Raw genomic sequence first — 22,888 nt, forward strand, 5'->3', positions numbered from 1 at the left:
GCGCCCTTCGATCGCTCCCTCCCTCCCGAGAGTCGCCGCCGCCGCCGCCGCCGCTCCCGCCGCCATTTTGGGTTTGCTTTGCGGAGGGGGAGACGATCCCCGTCTCGGTTGCGGGACCCGCCTCCCTTCGGTTTCCCCCCTTTAGACTACGCCTTTCGCTTCTCCTCTCTCGCCTTTCCGCCAGTCCGCTCGCCCGCTGGCCGCCTCCTGACAAGCGGGAGGGATAAGGTGTGGAGCACGGGAAGCCGAGGCTCCTGGCTGCCACCCCCTTTCCCACTTCCCTGCTCTCATCGCTCTCGGCCTCTCGGTGAGTAGAGCGCTTTGAGCAGGCCTTTGAAGGCCCAAGTACTCTCCTTGGCTTCATGTGATCTACTGTCATCTCTCGGACCTGGATCTCCGGGAGAGCGGGGCATGGATGGGGGAGGGGAGAGGAGGGAAAAAGGATCCTGAGAGCTTACCGGGAAGTCCCTCCAGGCGGGGGTGAAGGGGTGTCCCTGACAGGCGGGCTCTTAACTTGGGGGATGGGGACGGGAAAGTAAGCGAGTGGAGGCGGAGTAGGCTGTGCCCCTGACAGGTTAGTTTGTAAACGTAGGCCTGATTGGAACATCTCCCAGGATCCAGTTTGTTGGTTTAAGGGACAAAAGTGGCAAGGGAGATGATCTTCATAGGGTAGTTTACCTGCACGACAAGATCCTTGGTGTTCCTTACATTCAGAACTAGCTATATGCAGAAATGACATAGTGGTCTCAGTGGTAGAAGTTTAATGTCACTGGTGAGTTTGTACACAAAAAGAGTTTTGGTCTAGAAGACCAGATGGTGATGGTCTGCTGGTTTATAGCGGCTGTGTTTGTGTGTGTACGTGCAAGGATGAAACGTGTCCTGGAAGAGTTTTTCTGCGTTTGAGTTAGTGTAATGGAGTTCCCTTTATAAGTTAGCTTATTATTATTATTTTTTTTGTTTTTTTGTCTTTTTGAAGCAGGGTCTCCCTGTAGCTCCAGCTGTCCTGGAACTCGCTATGTAGACCAGGCTGGCCTTGAACTCAGAGAGATCCGCCTGCCTCTGCCTCCCAAGTGCTGGGACTACAGGCATGCGCCACCACGTCTGGCATAAGTTAGCTTATTTTAAGAATAAATGTTGGAATGTGCCTTCCAGGTTGCTTACGTGTACATGTGTTCCGTGTACTAGATAATATAGCACGTATGCTAGGATCAGTGAAGGGAGAAACTTGGCATAGACAGTGGTGGTCTTTCCAGTACTTTGTGCCTTTGAATAGAGTCAGTTGTGTAAATATTGAAGGCTCAGAATAATTGCTACCAGGCTATAAAGAATGGAGGGAGGGCTGGTGGTGAGGATTTGTGGTAACACCTGTATATTAGCATAAGGCTTTTATATTTAGAATGCTCTTTCAGTTTCTTTGTGATCCTAAATCTCTGTGAAATGATAGGAAAATAGAAAATTGAGGCATAAAGAGATAACTTTTCCAAGGTCACATGTTAAATTAGTGACAAAGTTGGGACTATATGATATTTTGACTACTAATTTACTTAATATATTGTCCGTATTATAGTGCCTCAGGAGATTATTATTGGCAAATACAAGGGTATTTGGAAAGAGGGGGGCATTATGGTTAGATTATGTTTGGAAGACACTAAAGTGTCAAATGTGTATGTAATAAACATGGTCCTGGTCTGACCTGTATGAAATGGGTTTGTGACTATTTTGTGTTTCTGGAGGAGGGTGAGCATTTCTGACATTTTAGCTTGTGTGTATGAAAGATGGAAAGTATCTGTATGTATACTAGCAGAGATATTAGGGGGGGCAGAGGTTCTGGGGATTGAAACCAGATCTGGAACACTCAATAAATGATCCCTACCTTGGGATGAGAGTAATCATAATATGCTACTTTTGAAATAGCTTGGGTGCATATGAGAGATGTTCATACTAAGTTGAGTGAACAAATTAAAAGCAGAAATCCTCCTTTAAAAGCCTATTCAGACTGGGTGTGGTGGCTCACACCTGTAATCTCAGCATTCTAGAGGATCAGGAGTTCAATCCCAGCCTATGTTTGTGGCCAGCCTGGGCTACATGAGACCTTATCTTTCAAAAAGAAAACAAAAGTCCTGTTTAATTTGAAGACAGTTTAGGACTTCTGGACAATGAAGAAGGATACAGGACTAAGAATTCAGCTGGAACTGGGCATGGTGGCATATACCTTTTATCCGAACACTCAGGAGGTGGAGGCAGGTAGATCTGTTCTACATAGCAAGTTCTAGGCCAGCTGGGGCTACATAGTAAGACCCTGTTGTTTGTTTGTTTCTCTCTCTCTCTCTCTCTCTCTTTTTTTTTTTGAATTCAGTAGGATGATCAATTTGAAATAGAATACTTTTTTCCTTTCTTTCTTTCTTTCTTTTTTTTTTTTTTGTTGCTCTTTTTTGCTTTTTTGAAACAGGGTGTCACTCTGTGGCCCAGACTGGCCCTGAACTCATTATATGGCCCAGGCTTGCCTCAAAGTTGAGGAGTACAATCTTCCTGCCACAGTCTTCTGAGTGCTGGGATTATAGGCATGAGCCAACATGCCTGAGTTCTTTGGCATTTTCTTTTTGGCATTTAAGAGTAAACTGTTTTTGGAATCTGTGAATTATTGATATGTTCCTTTGGATATTGGAACTTCTTGGCTGACAGTAGGAATTCTTTGAAAGGCTAATTTTGTGTGAAGGATCCCCTCTATGAATATGGAAAAAGAATGTTTAATTCAACTATATTTTGAGTTTTTTGTATTTTTGAGACAGGGTCTCCCTACAGCCCTAGCTGGCCTGGAATCTCACCATGTCTGGCTTGAACTTGGGGTGTTTTTTTAGGCAAGATTAGTGGTGCTTTTTTCTTTTTAGTCACTTATCCTTCTGAAAATCTGATGAAAGGCAAACCTAACATTAGAAAAGGAACATCAGTCCAATCACATGAATTATGTATATAATTTCAGGAGCTTAAATTGTAATGAAATAGAGCCAATTTATATTCAGGTCATGTTTGAGACACCCACCCTTGCCCTTACATTTTGTTATGGAGTAGAGATGCTGGTATGAGTTAAAAGTAAAAGACTCCATGAGAGTATCTGAATACAGGAGAACTTTAGGATTAGTGTTTTAAATTTACCTTAGAGCCAAGCATGGTGACTCATGCCTGTAAGCATTTGGGAAGCTGAGGCTGGAAGATAATTAGGGGTTTGAGGTTAACTTAGGCTACATAGTGAGTTCTAGGCCAGCCTGGGCTATAGTGTGAGACCCTATTTCAAAAAACCAAATAGGAAGAAAGACAGAATATATCTGCACAGTTCATTTCTCAGTGTTAATAAAGAATCTGAGTTATATTTGATAAGGATATATAGTATAGCACAAGCATCTATAGCGTCATTGTTTTTCAGTATCTTCTCAGTCTCGAAAAATGGGCTTTTTTTTTCCAATCGTACATTGAGACTGAGATAATTCAAAGATTTTCTCCCTCCTCATGTTTTTGAAATTTTGCTTAGTTATAACCTGTCACATATGTGGTCTGTTTCCTTAGAGATTCTAAACCAGTTGTATTTATGACTTGCATGATGGAGGGCTCTTCAGACTAGGAGGAGGGGTTGTGACTTTATGACTTAATTGGCCTTGAACTCACAGAGATCCGCCTGCCTCTGCCTCCTGAGGTACTGGTATTAAAGGCATGTGCCACCATGCCCAGCTGCAAAGAGTTTTTTATTTTTTTATTTTTTAAATTTTATTTATTATTTTTATTTTATGTGTGTGCGTGTATTGCCTGCATGTATGTGAGTGCATCCATGTCATGCAATACCTGAGGAGGTCAGAAGAGGGCACTGGATCCCCTGGAACTGGAGTTATTGGACAGTTGTTAGCTGCCATGTGGGTGCTGGGATTCGAACCTGGGTCTTCTGCAAAAACAACCAGTGTTCTTAACTGCTGAGCCATCTCTAGCCCCTGCAAAGAGTTTTTAAAAAAAATATTTTATTATTTTTTATTTTGTGTATATGAGTGTGTTGCCTGCATCTGTGTTGTGCAGTGCCCACAGGGGTCAGAGGAGAGCTTTGGATTCCTCTGGAACTGGAGTTATGGACAGTTGTTAGCTGCCATATGGGTGCTCGGAATTGAACCCAGGTCCTCTGTAAGAGCAGCTAATGCTCTTAAGTGCTGACCCATCTCTTCAGCCCCTGCACAGACTTTTTGTTGGTATTCTTTTTTTCAATTGAAAAATTATTATTGTGTGGGGGTGGGTGTGCTTGCTATAGTACACATGTGGAGGTCAATGCTTAGTAGATATATTCTTGGCGTTATTTCATTATGCATATGTCATCTGCATGTATAGTATGTACATACATACTCATGTGATTTGTATGTGTATCTTACCCCTTGTATAAACGATAACTTCACAATTTTTTTTTTTGCAGTAGGAGCTCACTTTGTAGCCCAGGCTAGCCTGGAATTCACAATGTAGCCTATAGTATCCCTCAAACTTTCCTTGCCTCAGCTTCCCATCTCAGCCTCCCAGGTATTAGAATTAGAGACCAGAGCCACCATGAGCTTCTTACTTAGAAGGACCACCTGAGCCCGTGAGTTTTGGGTTAACCTGAGCAACATTAGTGAGAGCCTCAAAATCAAAACATAAATACTTGCAATACAAAATGTGATTCAGGTTCTTAAGGTTCAATAATAGAAAAAGACCCAGATAATCCCAGCACTTGGGAGGCTGAGACAGAGGTTCAGGGCCTACTGGGCTACATAGTGAGACCCTGTTTCAAAACAAGAATAGAAAAGGATTTTAATGTCCTAAAGTTGTTTAGGTAGTTGTATCTTAAAATACATGGCATAATTTCTAAATATCTTGTTGGGTATTGACTTTACAGTATTAGCAGTTTGTGATGGCATTATTCTAAATTTTCCTTTATGCTTCTACTGTTTTGTTAATAGAGAATTTGTTCACTTTTATTCCTGTTCATGTGTTTGGGTGGTGATTTCCAGTAAGATAATTTCATGTTGTGTAAGTTTTTGGTCTGAGTGTTTTAAAGGCAATATAGAGATTTAATATCTGCTGCGAGGCCTCCTCTCAGCCTTTCCAGTACCATGAGCTACTTTTTTCTTTTTTTTGAGCTTTTTGAGACAGGGTCCCCCTGTAGCCCCAGCTGTCCTGGAACTCATTATGTAGACCAGGCTGGGCTTGAACTCACAGAGATCTGCCTGCCTCTGCTGGAATTAAAGGCATGTGCCACCGTGCCTGGCCTAACATGAGATACTTTAAAACGTGGTTGCCACAAAGAAGAGAAATTCGAGTCATAGTAGTTTAGTTTGTTTTGATATATACTTATACTGCTAATTCTACTTACTGTTTTCCTTAAAATTAGCTGTAATTTGTTTATGTTTTTGTGTGTGTTTGGGTGAGTGCGTATGAGAAAGTTAGAAGAAAACTTTGCGTGGGTGTCATTCCTTCTTAATTTCTGTCCATCTTTTGTGAAATAGGGTCCTTTTTTTTTTTTTAAAGGGTCTCCTTGGTACCTCCATCTGTTCTGGAACTTGCTATGTAGGCCAGGCTGGCCTTGATCTCTTAGAGATCCACCTGCCTCTGCTTCCCGAGTCCTGGGACTGTAGGTGTGTGCCACCACGCCTGGCTAATAATTGCCGATCTTATCTTTTACTGCTCTGGAATTCAACCAGTAGGCTAGGCTAGCTCCAGGTATCTACTTGTTGCCACCTCCCTAACACCATGCTTGACTTTTTTTATGTTGATACTGAGGATCAACTCGGGTTTTCTTGCTTTTGAGATAAACATTAACTGAGCTCTCTTTTGCCTTTTTTGTATTTCTTTGTATGAAGAGGTTAACCTTTCTGCTTATTTGTCATCTTAATAATTGCCAATATATATTTTTTTTTTGGCTTTTTGAGACAGGGTCTCCTTAGCCCCAGCTGTCCTGGAACTTACTGTGTACACCAGGCTGGCCTCGAACTCACAAAGATCCGCCTGCCTCTGCCCCCCAAGTGCTGGGATTAAAGGCATGCACCACCACACCTGGCTAGTAATTGCCAATCTCATGTTCTGTTTGTTTGTTTGCTAGTTTGTTTTGGAGACAGGGTAGCCAGTAACCCAGGCTGGCCTGCAATTTGCCCTGTATCCTAGGATGACCTTGAACTCTCCTGACTCCAGGTCCCAAGTTTTGGGATTATGGGTATGTGCCACCCTGCCTGGCCCAGAAATTTTTTTTTTTTGGTCTTTTTGAGACAGGGTCTCCCTGTAATCTCAGCTGGCCTGGAACTCACTGTGTAGATCAGGCTGGCCTTGAACTCAGAGATCCACCTGCCTCTGCCTCCTAAGTGCTGGGACTAAAGGCATGTGCCACCACACCTGGCTCAGAAAGAAAATTTTTTCATAACTGGGTAATGGGAGGTGTTAATAGCAGAGTCTGATAGACTCAACATAATTAATGAGTATGGCTTCAAATGATAACAGAAATTTAACACATAATGGTATTTCTATCTTAGAGTTGTATTTATTTCATAGACTTTCATGTTTGAAGAATTTATGAATTTTATTTTTAGTATGTATTGTTTTTACTGTAGTTTTTAATCATTTGCCCTCAGTCAGTCAAATTGCTGATGAGAGGATTTATGGGGGGTAATTTTACATTTATATTTTGTGTCTCTATGTGTGTGCACACACTTGTGCCATGGTGTGAGTGTGGTAGAGGATGACTTGCAAGTGGTTCTACGTAAGTTCCAGGGATCAAATTCAGGTCTTTATGCTTAGCTGCAGCAAATACTTTACCCACTGAGCCATCTCATTGACTCCCTTCTTTGTTTTGGAAAAATAAAAATTACTAGTTTTGGTTTGGTGGACAGGGTTTTTAATTTCATGGTGGCCTTGAGCTCCCAATAATCCTTCTATTTTAGCCTCTCAAGTCCTTACATTGCAGGTGTGCTCTATCACTGTGTATTACATTTCTGTTGCTGTGATAGAAACACCATGACCAAGGGAGCTTACAAAAGGAAGAGTTTATTTAGTTTAGGGTTCCAAAGGGGCAAGGAGTTCATTATGGAACAGTTCGTCATGGCAGGGAAGCATGGCGGGAAGCATGGCAGCAGAGGTGACTGGAGTAGAAACAGAAGCTAAGCTCTCACATCTTCAAGGAGGCACGGGAAGCAGAGAGTGACTTGAAATCTGAAAAAGTTTAATCCCAGCACCTGGGAGGCAGAGGCAGGAGGATCACTGTGAGTTTGAGGCCAGCCGGTCTACATAGTGAGTTCCAGATCAGCTGGAACTCTCTAAGTCCATACCTAGTGACCTGCTTCCTCCAGCATGACCTTCTAAGATCTCCCAAAACAGCACCACCAACTGGGGACAAAATGTCCAAATACTTGGAGCCTATGGGGGACATTCTCATTTAAACCACCACACACTGCAAATTTCAAACATATGCAACAATGAAGTAATATCACAAGCCTTCATATATTCAGCATTCAGTCCAACAGTTGTCAGTATGCAATGTTTACTACTAGCCTTTGTCCCTATTTTGCTTCTTTGCCTTTTTTTTTTTTTTTTTTTGAAGCAGAGTCTCCCTGTAGCCCCAGCTGTCCTGGAACTCACTATGTAGACCAGGCTGGCCTTGAACTCACAGAGATCCGCCTGCCTCTGCCTCCCAAGTGCTGGGACTACAGGCATGTGCCACCACGCCCGGCTTGCTTCTATGCTTTTTAAAAATTTTTATTCTTTTTTTTTTTTTTCATGTGTATGAGTGTATTGCCTGCATGTGTGTAAGTGCACCCATGTCATGCAGTGCCCGCAGAGGTCAGAAGAGGGTGTTGATGCCCTGGAACTGAAATTAGGACAGTTGTTAGCTGTCATGTGGGTGCTGGGAATTGAACCCAGGTTCTCTGCAAGAGCAGTCAGTGCTCTTAACTGCTAAGCCAACTCTCCAGCCCTTTTGCTTCTTTTTTAAAGCAAATCTTTGAGACGTGAATACTTAAGTGTCTATGGTTTTTTTATTATGTGGAAAATTATTCTCCATAGTCAGGTTCATATATTTCATAAATAGTCTATTTGGTGATAGGTAGACTTAAATTACTTACACCAGCCACTTCAAATCTATATTACTTGTTCATAGGAATTTCTCTCCCAACTTAAAAAAAATTAGGTGAGTAGACATCACTGCTTTTAGATTTTTTTGTCTTTTTTTTGAGACAGGATCTCCCTGTAGCTCCAGAGATGTAGCTCCAGCTATGTAACCAGGCTGGCCTTAAACTCACAAAGATCTGCCTGCCTCTGCCTCCTGAGTGCTGGGATTAAAGGTGTATGCCATACCCACACCTAAGTGTTTGTTTTACAATTACAGCAGTTTCTGGGCTGGAGAGATGGCTCAGCAGTTAAGAACACTGCCTGTTCTTACAGAGGACCCAGATTTGTTTCCTAGCACCAGCATGGTGGTTAACAACCATCTGTAACTCCAGTTCCAGGGACTCCAACTCCCTCTACTGCCCTCTTTAGGCATTGCATGCACAGGTGCACTTATATACATGTAGGCAAAAACACTCATATGTAATAATAATAAATCAATCATGATAAATATTCAAATAAATAGATAAATAGTAAAATACAAAAATTACAACAGTTCCTATGCTACTTAGAAAAGATTATCAACTTTCACCAAGTTCACAAGTGACAAATAATGTTTATTATAGTTTTTCTTATTGTTTTAATCATAATGGCAAGGTATTATTAACGTTTTGTTTTAAAATTTTTTTAGTTTTTTACTTCCTCTTGATTTTTCTAGTGAAATCTAAGTACCACAAAGAAATCAGATGATACTAGTGATATTAAACAAAAGCTGAGTTGGTCAGTCTTTAAATCAACTTGCTGTTTTAAAAAAATGAAATTTCACATTGTTTTGAATTTTAAAATTCTGACTTTGAACATTATGGATGTTTGGACACAGTCTGTACCTTTGCTTAGAACCATGTCCCAGAATGTGGTGATTGTGATGAGTAGAAATGTGAAAATTAGTGTAAATAAATACTATTCTTGCTGTGAAAATGCTTCAGAGAACAGCATTTTAAGTGGTTGTTCTCAAAGTAGAATTTATTCGTTCACTTAATTTTTTTGAAATTGGGTCTCATTCCTAGCTCAGGCTGGCTTAGAGCTCACCAATTAATCCAGTTTGATTCTGAACTCAATGAATCCTCCTGCTTCATCCTCCCAAGTACTGGGATTTCAGGCATTTGCCATACTTGGCCTAATTTTTGTTTTGTGAAATGGGGTCTTCCTGTGGTATTCAAGTTGGTCTGGAACTCTTGAATGCAAGTGATCATTTAGAATTTAAATATATATTCCAGAAAGACCTACAGTTACAGCAAGTTCCATCAGCAGTGAATATTTTCTCATCTCTAAAATTTTTAAGTTACATTTATTTATTTAGTATATGTGCTTAAGTGTGCAGGAGAGTGCTCACTACACATGTGGAAGTCAGAAGACAACTTGTGGAAGTCAGTTCTTTCAAGTCATTAGGTTTAGCGCCAAGTGCCTTTAACTGCTAATCCATTTTTCTGGCCCTCATTTTCATCTTTTGTCACATCTTATGTTATAGTCCCATAATAAATAAGGCCTGAGTTGTTGACCTAATCTTCTGCTCTACTTTTTTTTTTTTTTTGTCTTTTTGAAACGGTCTCCCTGTACCCCAGCTGTCCTGGAACTCACTATGTGGACCAGGCTGGCCTTGAACTCACAGAGATCCGCCTGCCTCTGCCTCCTGAGTACTGGGATTAAAGGCATGTGCCACCAAGCCCGGTGTCCATCACTTTTTAAACTAAAAGATTTATGTTATTTGTGTGTTTAATGTAGAGAGAGGGAAAGGTCAAGTAATTGTAGAACAAAGTCAGGATTTTGTTCACTTTAACAGGTATTTCTTGACCATCCCTTATATGTCAGTTTAAAATACATTTAAATTAAAATTCAGTTAATTATTAGAGAGCTAATATGATATATTTTTAAAGTTTACATTGTTACTTTATTAATATGATGTCATACATTTTTTAAAAATACTATTTTTATTTTATGTGTATTTGTGTATTGTCTGCATGTAGGTAAGTGCACCCGTGTCGTGCAGTGCCCATGGGGAACAGAAGAGGATGTCGGATCCCCTGGAACTGGAGTTACGGACAGTTGTTAGCTGCCATGTGGTTGCTGGGATTCGAACCCGGGTCTTCTGCAAGAACAGCCAGTGTTCTTAACTGTTGAGGCCTCTCTCCAGCCCAGTGTCACACATTTTTAAAGTTTATATTTTAGTTTAAAAAACAAGAGGGCTTAGAAAGAGGACTTGAGTTAAGAGTTTGTACTCCTCTTGCAGAGGAATGGAGTTCAGTTCCCAGAAACCAGGTCATTTGGCTCACTACTACCTCTAACTCCAGCTCCAGGACATCTGATGCCTTCTTAGGTGGCACCTGCACTTACCACATGTCTACAGCCACACACAGACACATACACATAATTTAAAATAAAGTCAATCTTTGAGGGACCGAGAGATGGTTCAGCGGTTAGGAGTACTTAACTGCTCTCCAATGTGTGGTCCCAGCACCCACATGGAGGCTAACACACATACTTAACTCCAGTTCCAGGGAATCCTACATCTTCTTCGGGCCTCCGTGAGCACGTGTAGATCTGTGCATGTGTAGGCCTGAGGTCATCTTGGGTGTTTTCCTCAATTGCACTCCACCTTTTTTGAGACAGTGTCTCTCACTGAACCTCAAGCTCACTGATTTGGCTATGCTGACTGGCTAATCAGCTCTAAGGATTCACTTGTCTCTGCCTCTCCTCTGACCCCTAAACTGGAACTTAAAGTTCAATTTTTATATGGAACTTAGAGATCCAAACTCAAGTCCTCCTGTGTGCACAGCGGGCACTTTACTGACAGCCATCCCCCCATCCCCAATTCATTCTTAATCTATCTCTTCATTAATTCATCAAATATTTTCTGAGCACCTCAGAATATATCTGAGAATTGTACCAAAACCATTAGATATAGTCATAAGTCATACAAATATTATCATTATGAACTTTTAAATTTTAGAGAAATAATTCATAAATAGTTGTAATGTATAATAAATGTAATTAACAAAAATTATTATTATGACATAGTATATAAAAGTAACTTGGAGGAACAGGGAACTGATCTTAGAAAAGAGAATAGTATATGTACAAAGTACCTAAAATTATGAAGACGAACAATAGATTAACTGAAAGGATAAAAGCACAAAATGAAAACGGGAAGATAATAAGATGATAATAAAAATAGCTCACAAATTGCCTTGTTAGGCTACATTAAGAAGCCACTGAAAGGGTTTTCAGTAGGGGAATAGCATAATACAATTTATATTTTGAGAAAAACCTCTCTATTTGGTGTGGAAAATAATTAGAAAGCAGAAGTTAAATCAAGAGTACCTCAGACTTCCTATCCAGCCATGGGTGACTTTGAACTTCTAATTCTCCTGATTCTCCAGCCTCTACCTCACCAGTCTTGGAGTTTTAGGCATGCATCACCACGTCTTGTTTATATGGTACTAGGGATTGAACCCAGGCTTCATGCATGCTAGGCATTCTACCAGCTGACCTCGGTCCCCTAAATTTTAAGTTTCACTAGCTTGTTCTGGATTTTGAATGTGGTAAATCACAAAACTGCATTCAGGATGAATGTTGAATGTTGTATTTTACCTTGCAGTGGTATTTAAATTTTTTTTGTTTGTCTTTTTGAGACAGGGTCTCCCTCTAGCCCCAGCTGTCCTGGAGCTCACTAGGTAGACCAGGCTGGCCTTGAACTCACAGAGATCCGCCTACCTCTGCATCCCAAGTGCTAAATACTTTTTTTTTTTTTAATTTTATTTTATGTGTGTGAGTGTATTGCCTGCATGTATGTGAGTGCACCCAAGTCCTGCAATGCCTGGGAGGTCAGAAGAGGGCTTCGGATTCCCCTGGAACTGGAGTTCGTAGCCGCCGTGTGGGTGCTGGGAATCAAACCTGCGTCCTCTGCAAGAACAGTGTTCTTAACCTCTGAGCCATCTCTCCAGCCTGCAGCTGTATTTTAAATTAAATATATTACAGGTGGAAACAAAGTAAGTTGCCTAACAACGTGGCACATGGTTGGAAAAACTTAATTGTAGTCATACATCCAAAAGCCAAAAGAATGCTATTCACAAATAACATCCCTTTGAATATTTAAAACACTGCATTTGAAGCAGAGCAGTTGTGGCTCACGTCTTTAATCCTAGCACTCAGGAGGCAGAAACAGGTTGATCTTTGTGAGTTCAAGGCCAGCCTGATGCTGGGGCTACAGAGAGAACCTGTCTCAGAAAGACCAAAAAAATTAAAAACAAAACTACTGTATTTTGGGTCTGACCATGGGGATATATGCCTGTAATACCAGGTCTTGAGAGGCTGAGGCAAAAGGATCACAAGTTCAAGGCCAGCCTGGGTTTGGTAGTGAGACTCTATCAAAGTAAAAACAAAAAACAAATCCTGTAATTTCATTATCCAGAACATTATATACCAGAAGATTTTTTGGGGGGGTTGTTTTATACTTGTTTGGGGCTTTTGTTGTTTGTTTGACTTTTAGTTAAGTATAATGTTGATTGGGTAAACAGACATTAGTTTGAAGAGTTTGGAAAAGCACTCTTTCATCAAAGTTTAGTATTTTTGTATTATAGCATATAAATATTCACTTATCGATATTCACTTAAAATATGTAAATAAAAGTTCTGGTAATTAAAACTAAAATCAGTTCAAATCAGCTTTGATCACTACTGAGTTTAGAAAAAAACGGTTTTTGGGATTTCAAAATTCTTGAATCCATCATTAAAAACATAGGACTTTGGGGGCTGGGAAGATGGCTCAGCAGTTAAGAGCACTCACTGCTCTTTCAGAGGACCCTGGTTCAGTTCTTAGCGTCCATATAGTGGCTAACAACCATCTGGAACTCCAGTTCCAGGGGTTTCAATTTCCTCTTCTGGCCCCCACGGGCATTGCACACACAGTGCAGTTACATGCACGAAGGCAAAACACTCATACAGAAACAATAAAACAGAGGACTTTGTATTTTATAGGTTGAGAAATCACACGATAGACCAGAAATGCTTAAAGTGTAAAAAATTTTACTCTCCAAATAATTGTTTAAAGGATAAGAGTCTGTCTTTTTTTCTCCAAGGTACTGAGCCTGGATCTTTACTCAGGCATAAGTTTTGTTGGTTGTTTATTTTGTTTTGCTCTTGAGACAAGGTCTCACTAAATTGCCTTGGCTGGCCATAAACTTGACTATTTTGCCTCCCACCTCCCATTCTAGGATTATAGGCATGTAGCACTTCACCCAGACCTGGCTGGGTTTTTGTTGTTTTTTGTTTTTAAAAGTTTATTGGGGGAGAAGGGGGGGATATTTATTTGTTTATTTATTTTTTAACATTGCTGAGAATTATACCCAGGACTTGCATATGCGAGACAAGCAGTAGAACACTGCTGAGCTATATTCCTAGCCAGACATATGACATGAAAGCATATTAATCATCAACAACAGTGAATTATGGGCCAGCTAGATGGTTTAGTGGTTAAAAGTGCTTGCCCTGCAAACCTGACAAGAGTTAGAGCCTGAGACAAAGTTTCCTTGTAGCTTCAAATGGCCTGGAACAGTGTAAACCAGGAGGGCCTTGATCTCATAGTGATCTGTCTTTAATTCCCCAAGTGTTGGGATTAAAAGACTGTGCCAATTTTTTTTTTTTTTTTGGTCTTTTTGAGACAGGGTCTCCCTGTAGCCCCACCTGGCCTGGAACTCACTATGTAGTCCAGGCTGGCCTTGAACTCACAGAGACCTGCCTGCCTCTGCCTCCCAAGTGCTGGGATTAAAGGCGTGTGCTACCATGCCTGACTGTGCCAAGTCTTGAAAGTTGTCTTCCTACCTCCACAGCTGTGCGTTGGGATTCTCAACACCTGCACCACATACACAGTAATAAAAAGTAAACAATTTTTAAAAAAGATTTTTTTTTTGGTATTTTGCCTGCCTACATATATGTATGTGTGTATGTATGTGTACCATGTGTGTTCCTAGTGCCTGAGGAGGCCAAAAGAGGGTGTTGCGTCCCTTCAAACTCAAATTACAGACAGTTATGAGCTGCCATGTTTGTACTGGGATCCTCTGTAAGAACAGCAATCCAAGGCCGGGTGTGGTGGCGCATGCCTTTAATCCCAGCATTTGGGAGGCAGAGGCAGGCAGATCTCTGTGAGTTCAAGGCCAGCCTCGTCTACATAGTGAGTTCCAGGACAGCTGGGGGCTACAGGGAGACCCTGTCTCAAAAAGACCAAAAAAAAAAAAAAGAAGAGCAATCCACCTCTCCAGCCCCATTAAAAAAAAGAAGAATAGTGAATCATTTTGTTTACTTTGTATTTACTAGTCAGCCTTCTGATTATATGTTAACCAGGTTTCCTGAGGATCTTTATTTTATTATTTTTATTTTATGTACGTATGAGTGCATTGGCTGCATTTGTGTAAGGGCACCCATGTCGTGCAATGCTCACAGAGGTCAGAAAATGTCAGATGCCCTGGAACTGGAGCTATAGGTAGTGAGTACTGGGAATCAAACCTGGATCTTCTGCAAGAATAGCCAGTGCTCTTAACTGCTGATCCATCTCTCCAGCTCCTGGCATACTGATTTTAAAACCATTTTATGTATTTGAGGAATTGATAACATGCCAACTATTTCCTGTTAGGAAAACTTAATGGAAGTAAGTTTCTTTCTTTTTTTTTTCAGATTTATTTTTAAGGAATGGAGAGATGGCTCAGCTGTTAAGAGCGCTGGCTGCTCTTGCAGAGGTCCCTGGTTCAGTTCTTAGCACCCACATGGTGACTGACAGCTGTGTATAACTCCAGTTCCAGGGGAATCTGATACTGTCTTCTGATCTCCAGTGGCATTGCTCAACACATACATGCAGGCAATATACTCACACAAAGATAAAAATAATAAAATAATTTTAAAATAAAAGATTTATATTTAGTTATATATATGCATATCTCTATGTGTGTATGTACAGGTGCCCATGAAGGCCAGAGGCATTGGATCCCCTTGGAGCTAGAATTACAGGTGGTTTGTGAGCTGCCTACCTAGGTGGCTGGGAATAGAATAGGTCCTATGTAAGAGCAGCATGTGCTCTCTTACTATTGACCCATCTCTCCAACCCTGAATGTAAATTTCTTTTTTTCAGTTATAAAAACTGAAACAATTATTAATAATTTTCCTAATTACTTAATGTTTTTTTTTTCACTTGATTATAAGTCTCACATATAGGAACTGGGTCTGTTGAGTATATACTTTATTTTCAGGGCATAGTATAATGCCTGTGAATGAATTCAGAGTTAAGAGTGTGTGGAGGCAACAAAGATTATTTCTGAGAGTCCTAACCTATACATCCTGATGATTTTTTTAAATAAAGTGTTTGAATGCTGATACCCACTTAAAACCAGTAAAATAATTCTTTTTTTATTTTTATTTTTTGGTCTTTTTGAGACAGGGTCTCCCTGTAGCCCCAGCTGGCCTAGAACTCACTATGTAGACTGGGCTGGCCTTGAACTCACAGAAATCTGTCTGCCTCTGCCTCCCTAGTGCTGGGATTAAAGGCGTGCACCACCATTCCCAGCTAAGAATAATTCATTTAATGAAACTTCCTATGTTTAAAATGTAGGAAAATATGTTCCTTTGAAATTGAGGAGTTCTTATGCATGGCATGGTGGTGCACATTTGTAATCCCAGCATTCTAGAGGCTGAGAAAAGATCTGGTGGAGGTTGGGTGTGGATGGAGAGGACAGAGAGAGAGCTAAATATGTGAAATTATTTTTATCTTAGCTTGATTTTTTTATTATTATTTTTATTCTGTGTGTGTGTATTGCCTGTGCGCAGGTAAGTGCACCCATGTCGTGCAATGCCTGAGGAGGACAGAAGAAGCTGTCAGATCCCCTGGAACTGGAGTTAGGACAGTTGTTAGCTGCCATGTGGGTACTGGGATTCGAACCCTGGTCTTCTGCAAGAACAACCAATGTTCTTAACAGATGAGCCATCTCTCCAGCCCCATTTGGTTGATTCTTAATTTTTTTTTTTTTTTTTAAGAGATGGGCTCTCAAGCCAGATCTGGTGGTGCACACCTGTAATCTCAGCACTTTAGAGATGGAGGCAGCAGGATCAGGAGGTCAAAATCATCCTTGGCTATATAGCAAGTTCAAGGCCAACCTGAGTTACATGAGACCCTGTCAAAAAACTAAGAGACACAGAGATACTGATCTTGCTGAATAGTCTAGGCTGACCTCAAACTTGGGATTTTCTTGCCTTAACCTCTGAAGTGCCTATGACTGTAGATACATGCTACCATGCGCCTTTGTAACAGTGATTCTTAAATTTTGATTTGTACGAGAACATTATAGCTTGTTCATGGTATCTATAAATTGATAATGTTTGAAATTTTAAGTGACTTTATAAGTAACTGAAAATGTATGTATTCTGAACTGCATTTTGATTTAAGTGATTTTTGATTGCTTGTTACTTTCTTGTCCCACTTGTCCTTACTGCCCATTTGTCATGCTAATCATTTCTCCATTTTCTGATAAATTTTTCTTATCTATCCTGCAGAGAAAGAGATGCTGATTGCAAGTTTTGGAAAACCCTGTTTTTTATGGAACACTGTTCTGTACAAACTTCATTAAGATTCCGTGGCAATAATATACACTTGTGATGGACCCTAGGAATACTGCTATGTTAGGATTGGGTTCTGATTCCGAAGGTTTTTCAAGGAAGAGTCCTTCTGCCATCAATACTGGCACTCTGGTCAGCAAAAGAGAAGTAGAAATAGAGGTTAACACCAAAGAAGAAGAGGATCCTCGCAAGCGGAATCGAGAAAAAAACATTGAAGTAGGAAAAGACGATGGTTTGACTGATTCACAGCAACAGTTTTCAGTGAAAGAAACAAACTTCTCAGAGGGAAATTTAAAACTGAAAATTGGCCTTCAAGCCAAGAGAACTAAAAAACCTCCAAAGAACTTGGAGAATTACGTATGTCGACCTGCCATAAAAACAACTATCAAGCAACCAAGGAAAGCACTTAAAAGTGGGAAGATGACAGATGAAAAGAATGAACACTCTCCTTCAAAGTGGGTAAGTGAATTTTCCAGCCATGCATGATCATTAATACTTGAATTTCTCTGTTAATTTACATCTTAACCTAGATACACATTCTAGGAAGTTTGATCTTAATTCTTTAAAATTAACTTTTTCGTTGGGCATGGGGGCACATGCCTTTAATCCCAGCACTTGGGAGGCAGAGGCAGGTGGATCTCTGAGTTCAAGGCCAGTCTGGTCTACATAGTGAGTTCCAGGACAGCTGGGGCTACAGGGAGACCCTGTCTCAAAAAGACCTGAAAAAAAAAAAATATATATATATATAATATATATGTATGTATATGTATATATGTATATATAATCACATCTGCTTTAAAAAATTGTGTGTAATGTGTCTATATGTATGTGAGAGGTGTGCAAATAAATGCCACAGCACACATGTAGAAGTCATAGAACAACTTTATGGATTTGGTTTTTGTTTTCTACCCTCACATGGTTTCTGGGGATTGAACTCAGGTCAGGTTTGTATGGCAAATGCATTTATCCTCTGAGCCATGTCTCAGGTCTACAGGCAATGTCTACATTTGTGTTTGTAAAATTATGGCAGATGTTTTAAATGGAGCATACTCAGATTATTGCTCCTAATGTGACCATGGGAAAAATAAACCTTAGAGATTATAGTTAGGAAACCTAGATTTGAAACTTGTCTTCCTATTTATGTAGTGACTCTGTGAACTCAAAGATGGTTACAATAACACCTCTTCTAAGATGATTGAAAGGATGAGATTTGCTAACATTTAAAGGTCTTTTAAAATGAATTTTAAAAACAAATATTTTATTTATTATTTTTATTTTATGTGTATGTGTATATTGTCTGCATGTAGGTAAGCGCACCCGTGTTGTGCAATGCCAAACAAGGAAGACAGAGGAGGCTGTCAGATCCCCTGGAACTGGAGTTGTGGACAGTTGTTAACTGCCATGTGGGTTCTGGGATTTGAACTCCGGTCTTCTGCAAGAACAATCAGTGTTCTTAACTGCTGAGCCATCTCTCTAGCCCCTAAAATGAATGTTTTATAAAGTATATGTGTTGTTCACAGTATACATCTGTACTCTTTGCTTCTCTGGAAAATGAGGCAGGAACATTGCTTGATTTCACAAATTTGAGACAGAAGACCTAGCTCCTAATTTTTTATTTTTGAGACTGCTATGGCATCTCAGCCTTGCCTAGAATTCATAAATCCTGTTTCCTAAGTCTCACAAGTGCTAAGATTACAGGTGTGCTCCACCACTCCCATCTTATTATCATTCTTTTTTTTGGTTAATTTTAAAATCTTTTTGTATGTGTGTTTTGCTTGCATGTATGTAAGTGCACCACCTTAGTGCCACAGAGGCCAGAAGGGGATATCAGATCCCTTGAAACTTGCAACTATAGCTGTGGACAGTTGTTAGTTGCTATGTTGGTGCTGGGAACCCAACCTGGGTCCTCTGCAAAAACATTAAGTGCTCTTAACGACTGAGCCATCTCTCCAGCCCCCATTGTGGTTTTTTTTTTTTTTTGCTTTTTCTGAGACCAGGTCTCCCTGTAGCCCCAGCTGTCCTGGAACTTACTATGTAGACCAAGCTGGCCTTGAACTCACAGAGATCCGCCTGCCTCTGCCTCTAGAGTGGTGGGATTAAAGGCGTGTGCCACCATGACCAGCACCATTCTGTTTTTTTGTTTTTTATTTTAATTGGGGAGGAGGGGGTATGTGCCACATTGTGCTTGTGGAGGTCTGATTGGAGAACAATGTTATGAGTCAGTTCTCTCATTGGCCTTTATTACCATTAATTCATTCTTCACTGTGAAGTTTGTGTGTTTTGTTTTTTGTTTGTTTGTTTTCTTGTTTTTTGGTCTTTTTGAGACAGGGTCTGCCTGTAGCCCCAGCTGGCCACTGGCCTGGAGCTTGCTATGTAGACTAGGTGCGCCTTGAACTCACTGAGAACCCGAGTGCTGGAATTAAAGGTGTGTGCCACCATACCCAGCCTAGTGTGCTTTCTATATTTCATGAAATTATGGTTCAGACTGCAGAATTGCTGTGGCATCTGAGGGGGTGGAGGCTTGGGGAGAATGAATATGTGTGTTGTAGCTCTGACTTTCCTTGAATCTTGCTTTTCAGCCAAGGCTTACCTTGAACTCTTTATCCTCCAGCCTCTACCTCCTAGTGTTGGGGTTACAGGTGTGGGCCAACCTACCTGGCTAGAATTTTGTGTTTGGTTTTTTTTAGGTGGTACTAGGGATTGAACCCAGAGCTTCCCACATGCTAAGCAAGTGCTTTACCACTGAACTGAGTTGTATATCCACTGTTTTTTTTAAATGTTATAGGATTTATGCTGGGCGTGGTGGCTCATGCCTTTAATCCCAGCACTTGGGAGGCAGAGGCAGGCGGATCTCTGTGAATTCGAGGCCAGCCTGGTCTACATAGTGAGTTCCAGGTCAGCTGGGGCTACAAGGAGATCCTGTCTCAAAAAGAAAAAAAAAAAAAAATTATAGGATTTGCCAAATTGCCCAGGCTATCCTTGAATGTACTTTGTACTCTAGGCAGGCCTTGAACTTTCCTGTCTTACCCTTCTGAGTAGCTAGGACCAGAGGACTGTGACACTGGGCCCAGTCTCACTAGAATTTTTTTTAAAGATATTTTTATTTTTATTTTATTATGTGCACATATATAAGTGCACCCATGTCATGCAATACCTGAGAAGGTCAGAAGACAGTGTTAGATTCCCCCAGGGAGTTCTGGATGGTTGTTAGCTGCTATTTGGATCCTAGGAACTCAACCCAGATCCTCTGCAAGAGCAGCCAGTGCGCTTAACCGTTGAGCCATCTATCCAGCCCCCAGAATTTCCTTTTTTAAATTTATGTGTTGAGTGTTATTCTTGCATGTGAGTGCACCCCACTGTGGTCAGTACATCCCTTGGGCAGATCATTTTGCCTTGTGTAAGAAAGCAGGCTGAGGGTCTGGAGAAATGGCTCAGAGGTTAAGAGCACTGACTGCTCTTGCAGAGGACCCGGGTTCGATTCCCAGCACCCACATGGCGGCTATGAACCGTCCTTAACTCCAGTTCCAGGGGAATCTGAAGCCCTCTTCTGACCTCCGGGGCATTGCAAGACACGGGTGCACTCACATACATGCAGGCAATACACTCATACACATAAAAATAAAAATAATGAAATATTTTTAAAAACAAAGTAAAAATAATAAATCTTAAAAAAAGAAAGGCTGACACATGTGCATATACCTAAATGCAGGCATAACACTGGGATTCAAACCTGGGTCTTCTGCCAGAACAGTCAGTGTTCTTAACTGCTGAGCCATCTCTCCAGCCCCCTTACAGCTTTTTTTTTTTGGTCTTTTTGAGACAGGGTCTCCCTGTAGCCCCAGCTGTCCTGGAACTCACTATGTAGACCAGGCTGGCCTTGAACTTGCAGAGATCCTCCTGCCTCTGCCTCCGGAGTACTGGGATTAAAGGTGTGCGCCACCACACCCAGCTTTAAATGTAAAAATTTTAAACACCAAGAAATGCTCAGGTCATGTATGTATTTGCTGTGTGAGCATAATCAGTGTTCACACTGTAACTTGGCAGCCCCGCACTGCATTGAGAGAGGCCAGACAAGCAGGAGCCCTGCACTGCTTCTCCACTCTTCAGTTGGAAGGCAGCTGTCCTTGGAGGGAGATGCCAAAACCAAAGGCCTCATGGAGGAGGACCTTAAAGTCCTTCTACTGCAGATCAAGCACCAGAGGTTATGAAGCAGGATTTCCACACTGAGAAGAGCTTTCTGAGCCTGTATACAGATGGAAACCAAGTTTACTAATGTTTTGATTAACTCCCTAATAATTGTTCATATTTATAGGTGCAGAATACAATGTTATAATTTATGAATACAATGAAATGACAAAATCAGAGTAATTAAACAAGTTAGTAATCTTTAAAAAAAAAAACGAAATGAAAGCAGGCTGAGCTGGGTGTGGTGGCACATGCCTTAATTTCAGCACTTGGGAGGCAGAAGCAGGTGGAGCTCTGTAAGTTCAAGGCTATCCTGGTCTATATAGTGAGTTCCAGGCTAGCTGGGGCTACAGGAAGACCCTGTTTCAAAAAGATAAAATAAAATAAAAAGCAGGCTGAGCATGAGCTAGGTGAGCAAACCAGTAGTAAGCAGCGTTCCTCTATGGCCTGTGCCTTAGCTCCTGCCTCCGAGTTCCTAAGTTGGGCTCCCAAAGTGATGAACTGTGAATTGGGAAATGTAAATCAAATAAACCCTTTCCTCCCCAAGTTAGTTAATGGTCAGAGTGTTTCGTCACAACAATTGAAGACAAGCTAGAACATCAGGCATGGTGGTATGGAACACTGGGGGATCTAGAATTTGAGGTCAGCCTGAGCTCCAAAGCAAGATCGAGTCTCAAACAAAAAGTGTGTCTGGGGCCGGCAGGATGGTTTCATTGGGTAAAGGTACTTGCCACACTAGCCTGGCTATTGAGTTTGATTACTGTAAACCACATAAAGGTGAAAGAAGATAACCCACTCCACAAAGTTGTTCTTTGACCTCCATTACTTGCAATGATATGTCCATGCACCCCCCCCCAATAATTCTCACACACAAAATAATTTTTTAAAAAATTGTGAGTGTGGTGGCACATGAGTGTAACACCACTACTCAGAAGTCAGAAATAGGAGGATTGACACAGATCTGAGGCCAGCCTGATCTTTATAGCAGGTTCAGGGTTGGCCAGGATTACTTAGTGAGAACCTATCTGAAAATAAAACAACAAACAAACAAAAAAGAGGAGCCAGAGAGATGGTCTATACAGACACTTGCCACCAAGCCTGATGACTTGTGTTTGATCCCCGCATCTACGTGGTATAAGGAAAGAACCAACTCCACAAGTTGTCTTCTGACTTTCACGCATGCACTGTGGCATGTTTGTGCCCTCTCGCTCCCCCCCCCCTTCTCTAACACACACTAAATATAATTTTAAAATTATTTTAGTCAGAAAACAAAGTGCTAGCCAGGCTTGGTATCTTTTTTTTTTTTTTTTTTTTTTTTTTTTGGTGTTTTTGAGACAGGGTTTCTCTGTAATGGGGGCTAGCCTGGAACTCGCTATGTAGACCAGGTTGGCCTTGAACTCACAGAGATCTGCCTGCCTTTGCCTCCCCAGAGCTGGGTCACCAGGCTTGGTGTCATATTACTTTAATCCCAGCACTCTGGAGGTAGAGGCAAGTGGAACTCTGAGACTGAGGCCAGTATGCTCTACATAGGGAGTTCCAAACCAGCTGGGGCTACAAGGAGACCCTGACTGAAAAAAAAAAAAACAAAAAACAAAACAAAAAACCAAAGTGCTTTACATCGTTCATTAAAATTTTTTTTATTTTTATCTTATGTGTATGAATGTTTTGCCTGCATGTATATAAGCTCACCATGTGCATGCCAACACACTTAGGCTGGAAAAGGATGTCACATCCCCTGAAACTGGAGTTACAGGTGATTGTTAGCTGTCTGTGGATGCTAAGAACCGAATTCCCTTCCTCTGTAAGAGCAGACAGTGATTTTAACTGCTGAGCCATTGTTCATTTTAAAATTGTATTATATGTGTAATATAATTAAATGTATTTAATTATACAATTAATATATAATATTAAATGTATTATATGTATAATATATTTGTGTCATATAAAATTTATAT

General features: G+C 40.8%; 1 protein-coding gene across 2 annotated transcripts in view; it reads left to right on the top strand.

Annotated features, from left to right (window-relative positions):
- The first annotated feature begins 46 nt into the window (after positions 1-46).
- The window catches only part of Ash1l (ASH1 like histone lysine methyltransferase), a 176,026-nt gene continuing 153,184 nt past the window's right edge, over positions 47-22,888 (top strand). For both annotated transcript variants that reach the window (XM_008854069.3, XM_008854077.3), the window contains exons 1-2: positions 47-307; positions 16,686-17,207. In XM_008854069.3, the coding sequence (XP_008852291.1) occupies positions 16,788-17,207 (420 nt within the window). In that variant the 5' untranslated portion in view covers positions 47-307; positions 16,686-16,787. The remainder of the gene's footprint in view (positions 308-16,685; positions 17,208-22,888) is intronic.

Source organism: Nannospalax galili, unplaced genomic scaffold (genome assembly GCF_000622305.1).
Source record: "Nannospalax galili isolate Female #2095 unplaced genomic scaffold, S.galili_v1.0 scaffold591, whole genome shotgun sequence".
Taxonomy (NCBI): Eukaryota; Metazoa; Chordata; class Mammalia; order Rodentia; family Spalacidae; genus Nannospalax; species Nannospalax galili.